This window comes from Vulpes vulpes, chromosome 7, assembly GCF_048418805.1.
Source record: "Vulpes vulpes isolate BD-2025 chromosome 7, VulVul3, whole genome shotgun sequence".
In the NCBI taxonomy this organism is placed as follows: Eukaryota; Metazoa; Chordata; class Mammalia; order Carnivora; family Canidae; genus Vulpes; species Vulpes vulpes.
The window spans coordinates 105,020,094-105,032,158 of record NC_132786.1 but is presented as its reverse complement, the minus strand read 5'-3'; the positions used below and the strand labels follow the sequence as shown (position 1 = coordinate 105,032,158).

Here is a 12,065-nt window from a genome sequence, read left to right as displayed (position 1 = left end):
CAATATGACCAAATAATGCCCTTTCCAAGAATTGACAGAGAAAATCTAAATAAAAGATAATCAACTGGGCATTTATATTCACTGCAGTAAATGAAATTCTAACTTTCCTTTTATCTTCCTCAGACAAGCAACAGAAAGGTGAATTTGCAATAGATGGCTACAATGTCAGAATGAATAACACTCTCAGGAAGGATGGAAAGAAAGATTGCTGTTTTGAAATCTCTGCTCCTGATAAACGTATCTATCAGGTTGGAGTTTTTGTGTTGTTTTGAAATTAAGTTGATAACATGTTCTGATTTCATTTATAAAGACATTAACATTTTGTTAAAACAACTCTCCCCGACATATAAATAATAATAAAAATACTGATTTTATACAGTGAACATTCATATGAGAAGAAATACATTTAAAAAATTTTCAGATTAGAGTGATACCTTCTTGAAAGAGAACAAGGATATGTAATTTATCAACTACTTCACATGTTGCATTTTATATCTATTTTAATAGCACTGTGATTTCTTAAAAGAATTACATAGCAGAAAGAGTAAAATTATCAAAAGAAAAATATCAGAGTGTTAATGCATATTGTATTGCTTAGAGTTGTGGGAGAAAATGAAGGTAAAGGCACATATCAGCTCAGTGATTCAGGAGCTATCAGCTAGCATCAATATGGAATGTATGTTTAATAAGTTTTAAATATCTGAGATTGCAGTTGAAAGCCAGTTAATTAAGTTGTCAGGTAGTGTGTTGGAATCTGACAAGAACATTTTTAAGAAAACTGTACCCGGCAGTCTAAAGAAATTCATGGGTGTCTTCTAATTGTCAAGGGCAAATTTTGTTCATCAGTTCTGTCTTTGACATTGATGAAGAGAAGCAGCTTTTTTTCCTGCACAGCTGCCAGCTGCTGATCAGAGTTTCAAATCCATCATCCTCTGCTTCAATTACGTAAATTTGTCAAAATTAACTGTACATTATAAGAAGCATCCTTGCAAGAAAAGTAGTACTAGACATGAAAAGAATTACTAATGGTCTTAAAGAAGTGATAAGAATGCGACATACCTTTCATTTTCACTGTGGTGATTTTTTATTATTTATTTTTTTTATTAGTTCACAGCAGCTTCTCCCAAAGATGCTGAAGAATGGGTACAGCAGCTGAAATTTGTATTACAAGGTAAGAGCAATCAGTTGAACTAGTCATTGCCGTCTTTAAATATTGAGTAGCTGAGTGAATTTGGATTTTCAGGGCAGCCCTGGTGGCTCCGTGGTTTAGTGCCACCTTTGGCCCAGAGTGTGATCCTGGAGACCTGGGATCAAGTCCCACGTCGTGCTTCCCTGCATGGAGCCTGCTTCTCCCTCTGCCTGTGTCTCTGCCTTTCTCTCTTTCTGTCTCTCATGAATAAATAAATAAAATCTTAAAAAAAGAAAAGAATTTGGATTTTCATATACAAAAGGTTATTGACTCCTGTGGGAATGCCAAGGGAACAGGACTAGTACTACTAATACAGGCTGTTCACTTCGGATTTCTTTTTTTTTTTTTTTTTTTAATTAATTATTTATTTATTTATTTATGATAGTCACAGAGAGAGAGAGAGAGGCAGAGACACAGGCGGAGGAAGAAGCAGGCTCCATGCACCGGGAGCCCGACGTGGGACTCGATCCCGGGTCTCCAGGATCGCGCCCTGGGCCAAAGGCAGGCGCCAAACCGCTGCGCCACCCAGGGATCCCCCCACTTTGGATTTCTAAGTGTTTTTTCTATAAGTACCAATTGGCAGCTTTGCAATTCACATATTTATGTAATAATCAGTTTTTGAAAATGCTTCGAGTTAAGGATATAGCATGTAATAATATTGTGACTCTGGAGGGCTGCATTAGTTTAGAAAATAGGGTTTTGAAAACACCTTTTGCATTCCTAAAAAATTTGCCTCATGCAACATATTTTTCAGACATGGGATCTGATGTTATTCCTGAAGATGATGATGAAAGAGGAGAATTATATGATGATGTTGACCATCCTCTACCAACCAGCAGCCCACCAGCAAGCAGCCAACCAACTGATGATGAAATTTATGAAGAACTTCCAGGTATTTATCATCTGGTGATTCATTTAAGGATTTTAGAGTTTTTTTTACCCCCTAATGTCATATATCATCAAGTTGACAACTTGAGTGGAAATGGTAAGCTATTAAAAACAAGGACAAAGAAAATCCTCAAAACTCTATGTTGTAATAAAGGGTTCTGCTTGAGGTATTTCCAGTGAGTGGATGTACGCTTATATAAAGTGAGTGGAATGTTAAGATGGAGCAGATACAGTCCTAATCTCATGGGACTTTTGGCTCATTAGCATTGTTTATGCTACATAATTTTTTAATTAAAAAATTGACTTGCCTTACAGTTTTTTCCACCAACTCACACATCATTTTTTATTTATATATCTTGGAACTTCCATTAACCAGAAGTTCTGCGCACAACCCATATGTCAACAACTTCTGCCTCATATATTTCTCTTTGCTGTGGTGTACTGCATTGTCTTGGAGGAATATTGTTGAACTATAAACAAAGGCCTTTTGAGGCTTGAAGTTTTCTCACTTGATATTTTATCATCGATATGAGTAAGTTTTCTCATTCTACATTTTCCAGGCATGGTTTAGTGTTCGTATGCCTCAGTATCTGTTACATAACATAAAATTAATGGTCTATTAGCTGTTTGACTTGTAGTTTTGAGGGTCAAGCTAAAACCGAAAGATAGGTATCTGTAACTTAGGATACCTAGAATATAAACACCTTCAGGGAATCACTGCATTATTAATATTATAGGTTGAAATGAGCTTTTCTCTGTCTATTAAAAAATCAATAGTTAGAGGAGAAAGAGGGATTATGAGCAAGATAAGTGAGATTTAACCAACATCTTATGCAGAGAAGATGCTTTTCTCTGAATAGAATGATTTAACAGCATAGTATAAACCTTTAAAATTGAACTCAATGTTCCAAATTAACATACAAATATCTTTTTCAATGAAGTCACTGGGCACAATAATAACTAGCACATGGACTTCAGAGCCAAAAAGTTTAAATTCTGAGTGTGCCGTTTACTAGCTCAGTGACCTTAAAAGTTGTCTTTTCCATCATCCATAATTCTTCATCTTCATCTATAAAATTCCTTTTTTTTTTCATCAATAAAATGGGAATAATGTCATGGTGGGAGGAATGAGATGATGTATCTGAGTATCTCAGCACATGACAAGCCGACAATAAACTGTAACATCATCATTATTGTTTTCATTATTGTATCAGATAAATTCTTGCAAGTGTTTATGTGAAGGCATAAGAATGGTTTTCTGATCAGGTAAGAATTAATGATTGTAATAGTATTATAATTTCAAGTACTACAAAAACTACTCAAATATGCATCTACATACTGTTTTTTACTACCCTAGAAGATGATTGGTCTAAAAGCATAATTTGTGGGAAATAGTAATCTGTATCTTTTTAATATTTTAATGGAACTGTATGTTTATAACTCCTTCCTTTCTGATTTATCTGAGGGAAATGGCATCTGCCATACCATTATCTTCAAGTCAGGAAGACTATTTTCTGACTGTTTGTTTTTAGTCATACCATATCATTAACACATTTATATTAGTTTTAAAAATGTTCGAAAGAGTTTGCAAGAATGTTCACCAATGTAAAATGGGAAGAAACTAGCATCTTTGAACATATTTCTGTCACACACCTTTTATTCCTTTAAAACCCTGCGTGAATGAGTTACGTTACAATTGTTGACTTGACTGTTAATTAAGTTCTATGTTTCTTCAACTTGATTGTCCTGCCACTACTCCCCCTCACCCCCAAATAAACATTGGTGAGATCAAATATTCGTTGTCACCTTCCTAACAAAGGTCCAAAGAAGATCTCTGTTAAATTGCTTGAAATCTTAAAAATATGAAACATCTTTTATTTTCTCTCACTGCAGATGCTCTGCTTCATCCCCTTTTTTGGCCTGGGGCCACATAATTGTTGGAAATAACTGGTTATTCTTTAAGTAGTCTTACTTCTTGCTGAGGTACTGGAAGAAATCTAAGCTGTTCTGGGATTCCTTGCCCCTGCCTGGGATCCCGGTTGCTGTACAAAGTGATTGAGCTTGATAGAGCCTGCAACTGTCCCCCTGGGAAGGACGCTGGGGTAGCAGCTGTGGAATGTCTCCTCCTTCTTTCTTCCCCAGTATACCATAGAGCCTCTAGGACATCTGCACAGTTCAAGTCTGTCAGGTTTGAGCCAGCCGCTGCAGAGGGGATTTTGCTGAGTGAAAGTCCTCAGAGTTGTCTCTCAAAGTTTTTTGAGGTTTTGTTTGATAAAATACCTAACACAAGAAAGTCACTTTTCTTTCTTTAAACGAGGATCTCTCGTTCAGGATAAGCATGGCAGTAGTTGCTTTCAGTTCTGTGAGATATGAATATAATTCTGAGAGTAGGTGAAAACAGTGGAAGAGCAGTGAACACATTCACAAACTGTTGGTATTTTTCCAGTTCTGTGCAAAGAACTGCATATCTCTGAAGTCTGGTTAAATTCCAAGAATTAGTTAATACTACCATTTCACCACAATTTTCTGTCCATTATATATAGTTGAAAACTAATCCTCTTAGTTGAAAGATGGGGCATACAAATGTGTTTGAAGAAAAATCTAAGTATTCAATGTGTTACTTTAAATCACAGAGTTCTTTTTCTGAGAAGGTAAAGCTCTTACTCTAATAAATACATATTTTTGATTGTAAATAAACCTACAGTGTTTTAGGTCAACAATGAGAAGAAAACATTGTTTAAAAAATTGTATTGTAAAGTATCTTCTGAAACGTTGAATTCTTCGGGAATATGAATAGTTTCATTACAATTGTTTTTCAGTGAGGGTCTTCGAACTTGTTTTGAACAGCTTCTCTTTACTTTCTTTTTCATTAATTTTTAAGTAAGTTCGCAAAAAGAATAAGAATATATTTGTAAGATTTCTTTGGGCATAGGGGATTTATGCATATGTACAGAAGAGTGGGAAGAGTGCCATTTCTGGGGAGTAGGAAAGGCATCTGGCTTTTCTTCAAATACACTAATGCTTTGACATCTTTTATGTCTTGGCACCTCTTTGCCTGGGCCACTCAGATTTGCTTACATGGTGGTATTACTGTGGCATATTTGTGTTGGCACAACTCACATATTGATCAAAGTATGTTACATGGTTTCATAATACAGTAATGAGTTCATTTGGCTTAGCACAAACTTCAGAAGTTGGTGCTCATTTTTTCATTAGAAATACAGAAGAATAGTTTTGTTTGATTTTTGAATCTTGAAAGAGGAGAGCAATACTTGGGGAATTAGTGCAGAAATCAGCACAGCTTGCTCTTCTCTTCTAGTTACCATGTCACTTAATTCTCTCCTCCCCCCACCCCCCTTTTCAAGTCAGGAAATTGTGCAGCAGCAACAACAATAAGACTTTTTAAAGAGGTAGACTGAATAGAATGGGCCCAGTAACAAGAGTAGTAACTCCTGTTAGCCTCTTAAATCTATAGCTTTCGGGGGAATTGCATTTGAAATTTTCCTGCCAGGTGGACTGGAAGAGAGAGGGCAACATAAAACAGGAAGACAAATTTCTAATTCTATTAACCTATTTTTTAAGTGTTAATTTATTTTTTTCCCCCATAATGACAGATTGAACTATTCTGAGCCAGAAACAAAGGATGTTTTTATCCTTTGGTCCTTCAAATACATTTTAAATGTATCCATTCCAACTGTCTGTATCTAAAATGGAATATAAAGTAAAATGCAGCTATAAATTTTTTTTCCATGAAAAATACTGTATACATAAAAAAGAACAAGGTTCAATTCCTTAAATTTGAAAAAGTCTCTAGCAAGTGGACACAAATCCTAACTTAATCAGTAAGTGGTCACAACCCCCCCTCAAAATACATTTTACCTTTATTTTCCTACTGAATCATTATCACTCCTAATACCAAGTTAGTATCGAGATTATAGGGGACTCTCGAGTCTCTGGTAATAACATCACTGTAAGTGATGGTTGGTCATGGTTTCACCAAAGAATTTTTCTCATTCCTTCTTTGGAATGCAATGGAAAGATGCCAGGTGACTTTCACAGAACCACATATATTCAGCATTTTAACATTGTTAGTCTAGGCAGCCTGCTGGCATTCTTTTCTCTTAATCCATGGTGCTGAATTGTAAAGTTGTTAAGTGTGGTGATACAGTATCCTAGTATATGGTATGATAAATATTTTTTCCCGAGTAGATAAATTAGTTAGATTCCGTATTTGGGTGGTTTCAGCTCTGAACTGCAGAGAGTGTTATCTGAAGCTATGGAAAATAAGGGAAATATCTATAAATTGGGGTCCTTGCACATATCTAATCATTTATATTTTATCTTCACTGAATATAAATCTGATTTTAGTGTTGTTTATGTTGCCCGTTACATAATATAGCATGAAGCTTTGGAATACAGTTATGCCTGTCATATAGCTTTCTCTACCTTGCTGTTGACATTGCAAACAAATTCATTCCAAGAGATGGTTTGACACATACTAAAACCCAAAATACCTGTGAGCATGCCAAAAACATACGTCTATGGGTAGAAAGATAAATGAACCCGTTTTTACAAATTAGAGCTACATCAGTGGTATTTAGCCATCTGAAATTCTGGCCCTCAGGGTCCATTTAAAGATTTAGTGCTTGGAGGCATTTTTGGTCACCACAATTGGGTGTTATGTGTTACAAACATCATGTGGGACCCATCATGTGGGTCGAGGCTAGCAATGCTGCTGACCACCCTACAGTGCACAGGGCGGCTCCCACAGCAGAATTCTCTGACCCCAAATGTTGGTAGTGGTGAGGTTGGAGGAACCCTGCACAGGAATATAATAGACAGCTTTTGGTTTATCACCTTTTTATCTGTATCTCTGGAGTGATAAAAACCCATACCCACATTCCATATCAGAATTTATGTTTGTGGACAAAACATAGACTTTCTTACATGTGCAAAACTAGGATTACATACAATGATTCTATTTCATAATGGACGAGTTCAACTTGTCTGTCACTCTTTTCCCTCAGAGGATTAAACTGCTGATCTTTGAGGAACAAGAAAACCATGAAAGATGAGAAAGGAAAGAAGCACTTCTATTTTCACGAGCACAATCTGTGAAGGAAGTCTTTTTTGATATGTATGTGTGTGTCTTTCTTTGTGTGTGTGTGTGTCTTTCTTGTGCAGATACATGGATTATGATATTCTGAAAAGATGGTTGTCTTGCAGCTGAAGTGAGACCACTGGGTGAGGGTTTGGGTCTTCTAAAAGGGAGTCAGGCTTCAGGGAGAACGCAGACCCCAGCAATTCTAGGGCCAGCTGCAATTTGACACCTATGGGACTTCTCTCCCTTCTCTGTTCTTGGGGCTAAACTTTGCAGAGGTTCGTGGGCTTGAGATGGCGAGAGGACAGTCTGACCCTAGAGATCGGGAGGCATGAGGCAGCCTTATGAGGCTTACTGAGATGGGCTCACCTGAGTGCTTCCTGACAAGCCACACCAGGTGCTGCTTCCTTCTTCTCTGTCCATTTCCTTTTTGCCCTTGCTGAGTTTTAACTTGTAAATCTTTATTTCCAAACAAGACATGCTCTCTGGAAAAACCGTAAATACTGCGATGTGCACAAAAGAAAAAGTGCAGCAAGTCACTCACCCACTATCCTACATAAACAGGAACAGTTTGATATGAATCTTTTGGTTTTTTTTTTTTGTCCCATTTACAAATGTAGAAATGCATGTAAAATTTTTTAACTAGAGTCCTTTGTTTACTTTCTTCTACTCTTTTATTTCATTTTTATTTTCTTCCTACTATTACTTTCTTCCTTTTCTCATTCCTTTATTTTCCTTCCTTCCCTTTTCCATTACCGTTCTCTGTTTTCTTCCCTGCTTTCATGTCTTCCCTTCCAAAAACATTCTTGAGCATCAGCTCTGTGGCAGACCTTGTCCTCAGGTGCCAGGAATCCTGCCGCTGCCATTCCTGCATGGGCCCTAAGTGAGCATGGCTGTTCCTTCTGTTTCTGGCTGAGCCTTGACTTACTCCTGCACTTCGATTCCCTGTGTCTATTTATGTCCTGTGTCTATACACCCTTTTTGTGTCTCCTGAGTTCATTGTATTGGCTTTCCTGATACAGGAATACTGTCTTCCCAAAGATGGTGTCAGCACTACTGTGACACCTCTCAAACCATCCTTACTTCTGTCTTCCTCTCCATCTGCCTCATATCTTCAGGCTCCACCCCCTGCCCTGCACACACAGAATACCTTTCTTTATGTCTTTGGCCAGTTAATTCATTGTGCCAGAGCACAAGGACTTGGGAGGCAAACATACATTCAAACTCCAGTTCCAGTCATCACTATGTACTTAAGCCAAAAGAAAGTGAACTCAGGAGAAGTGTCGAGGCAAGAAACAAGAGCAGACATAGACATAGGTAAAATATATCAGGAACTTTAGCCATGAGTTACTTTTAAATAAGCCTTTTCTTTTAAATTAAAACTTGAGAAATAAAACTAAATTTAGCTAACAGTTAAAAAAATGTAGCTGGGGCAAGAGGGAAGGGGGGAGGTGGCAAAAGCATGCTAAGTGTTGTTCTTTCAGGGAGAGAGAGGAGGGAAATCCTGAGTAAGTGTGGTCTTTGGTAGGAAATGCATGTTACAATTTCCAGGTGAGTACTACATAAACAGGAATGCGATCTTGAGATTCCCAGAGCAGCCAAGGGGAAATAAAAGATGATCACAGAAAAAAAATTAAATCCAAAAGAAGGGAGGAAAAAAAGAAAAAGGAGCAAAGAGACAACATGGTAAAAATAAGCCCAAATACAAAGATAATTACAATAAATAGAACTTGATTAATTCAATCTAGTAAAAGACAAATGATCACATTGGCTATTTTTAAAAAAGATTTATTTATTTTGTGGAGGAAGGGGCACAGGGAAAAGAGGGAGAGAATCTCAAGCATGCTCCCTGCTGAACGCAGAGCCCTGAAATCATGACCTGAGCCAGAACTAAGAGTTGGTCGCTTAATTGACTGTGCCACCCAGGCATCCTTCATTGGATTGTTTTTTTGTTTTTGTTTTTGTTTTTAATCTAGCAGCAATCTTCCTAGAGGAGCTATTTCTGAAACAAAAAGCACATAGAAATTTTCCAAGTAAGGGAATGGAAATAAACAAATCAGGCAATCCTATTCAAACAAAGCAACTATATATGTTAACACTAGACAACATAAAATTTAAGGCATAAAGCAACAGTAGGACTACAGAATGACACACATAATAAAAATATAAAGCTTAAATACACCTAACTGTATAACCTTGAAATCTGGAAGGCAAAAACTTATAAGACAAATTTGACAAATCTTCAGTTATAGTGGGAGATTTTAACATACCACTTTTAAGAAACTGGTAGACCAAGGAGGCAAAAAATTAGTAAATGTGTGAAAGATTTGAACCAAAAAAAAGTCAATGAACAGTCTGCTATTTGGAAAGATATTCAGTACATACAGAATATTTTCGGAAATTGACCCTGTATAAGTTCACAATCAAAATCTTCAACAAATTTCTATGAATCTATATCATACTACATTCTTTAACTGCAATGAAATTTAATTAGAAACCAGCACTAAAAAGGTAGGTAAAAATACCCAAGCCCCTGCATTTGGAGGCTGAAAAATAAATTTCTGAATAGCTCGTGAGGTAGAAGAGGAAATCACAATGTAAATCACAAAATATGTAGTTCTGAAAGGCAAAATAATGAAAATAAAAACTTGTGGCATGGGCCTTAAATTCTATTTAGGGGGATATGGTGGTGAGTAAAACAAATGAGAGAACTAATCCCTAATTAACTAGAGTTGAGAGAACTATAAAAAAAGGTGGGATAAGACTATAAAATAAATGAAATGATTAAAGAGACAAAAGAAGGAATAGAAACTGTAACAAGTGAAAAGGACCCTATGAAAAAAGATCAGATTTTTTTAAAAAGATTTTTTGCTTATTTATTCACGAGAGGCACAGAGAGAGAGGCAGGGATACAGACAGAGGGAGAAGCAGGCTCCTTGCAGGGAGCCTGATGCAGGACTTGATCCTTGGATCGGGATCATACCCTGAATCCAAGGTAGATGCTCAACTGCTGAGCCACCCAGGTGTCCTGATCAGATTTCTTTTTTAAAAAACCAAATAGATTCATATAAATTATTGATGGTTTGGATCATTTAGCCACCATATTCTACATTTTTGGACACACATATTTATGTTTATATTGCCTAGGGGGAACCATTAGAATAATTATTAGAATATCCTAGTAATATAATCATAAGAATCCGAACATTTAAAATTTTGAACAAGAAGGTAAGCAAATGTCAACCACTCTCATCAGAACTAAAATGCTGACATTTATAAAGCAAGAAGAAAAATCACTTGTGGGCCTGAGCCATCAAGAATTTTTTTAAAGACTTATTTGAGAGAGAATGAGAGAGAGAGAGCATGAGGGGGAGAGGAGCCAAGAGGGGAAAGGGAGGAGCAGACACCCTGCTGAGCAGGGATCCTGATATGGGGACTCCATCCCAGGACCCTAGGATCATGACCTGAGCCAAAGGCAGGCCAACTTAGCCATCCAGGCATCCTGAAGATTTTTTTGTGTACCATGGATGCAGGACTTTGAAACTGTGCCTGAAGGTGAAATATTCACATTGTAGGTTTTGTATCTACATATAACTGAGCACTTTGTCTCTTAGCACCAAGAAGTCTCAAGAATTAGTCTTAAGATAGAGCTTCTAATTACCTTTGTATCAGCATTTTTAACTGGAATCTTCATTCTGCAGAAATGATTCATTTCCCAAGTAGAGTATAAACAGATCAGAGGCTGCTTTTGTTTTTAATTTCTCCTTTCTTTAGGAAGATAGAATATGATAACATTTGTAGTAGCTTTGCAAAAATTTATTTGCTTCTTTAGGGCACAGAAAAAATATACACACACATCCATATACCTGCATGAGCACATACATCCACAGAAACAGACTTCACAAGAGATCATCAAGGCTTTGCTGTTTTTGCAGAGAGGTCAGCTGGGAATATCAACTTCCTAAGAGTACCCAGCTGCTTATTTTAAAGCAATGATTAATAAGAATGGACAAGTTCAACAAAATGTCAGTGATAAATATAAGCACTCTTCATATCTGGCTTCGGCAAGTGCTCGAGTTGAGTAAATGCAAACCTTTAACAAAGTAGGAAAAAGACCAGTCTAACTTAAGCTCAAGTGAAATTTGACTTTGATTTTGTTTCAAATAAGACATTCTTTTACAGATTTGCCCCTCTTAAGTATAACTTCATTAGAATTTCTACAAAGAAATAGCAGCTCCTTATACTTATGTCTCTGTTAGCCCTTTTGTTTCTTATTACGGGATTTGATATGGGACGGAAAGTTTTTCTCAGAGACAAATAAGGAAATTCAGAGGTAGAGTGGCATTTTGAGCTGTCTTTGGAACCAGATCCCAAACTTCCTGGCTCCTTGTCTGGGCCTCTTTCCATATTCCTGATCCTGGTGCAGGAGGTGCAACCTAACTCTGCTTCTCTTTAGCACAAAATTCACGGGAGAGCCATTATTTCCTCACCTGCTTACTCTTTAACCCCTGGCAATTTGATTTTGTATTCTTAATCCCTTAACTAATACAGCTTCCTCAAAGTCACAAGTACTGTCCCAGTCATTAGTTTCTGTCCTCAAATTCACCTCCAGAAATTTTATTTTGCGGGCCACCCCTTTCTTCTTGAAACTGTCTTTTCCTTTGGCTTTTGCTGTCTTGTTTTCTTGTTATATGTAATGTTTATAAATAAGCATCTCAGCCCTGTTCTAGATGGCCCCATTTCCTGATGCTTGCTGTTGTTTCAAATGATTTTTCTATTTATCTATTATTTCTTTAATAGTGGAGCTTTTTTTTTTTATTATTTGTACTTTGTCTTCTCGTTATACATTCTTCTTATTAGGCATTGAATTAATAGATTGAACAAACA

The 12,065-nt window shown here is 36.8% G+C and overlaps 1 protein-coding gene across 6 annotated transcripts in view; it reads left to right on the top strand.

Moving 5' to 3' along the window:
• The window catches only part of SKAP2 (src kinase associated phosphoprotein 2), a 174,626-nt gene that overhangs the window by 115,313 nt on the left and 47,248 nt on the right, over positions 1-12,065 (top strand). For all 6 annotated transcript variants that reach the window (XM_025993099.2, XM_025993100.2, XM_072764619.1 and 3 more), the window contains 3 exons: positions 124-248; positions 1,108-1,171; positions 1,944-2,081. In XM_025993099.2, coding sequence (XP_025848884.1) covers positions 124-248; positions 1,108-1,171; positions 1,944-2,081 — 327 coding nt within the window. The remainder of the gene's footprint in view (positions 1-123; positions 249-1,107; positions 1,172-1,943; positions 2,082-12,065) is intronic.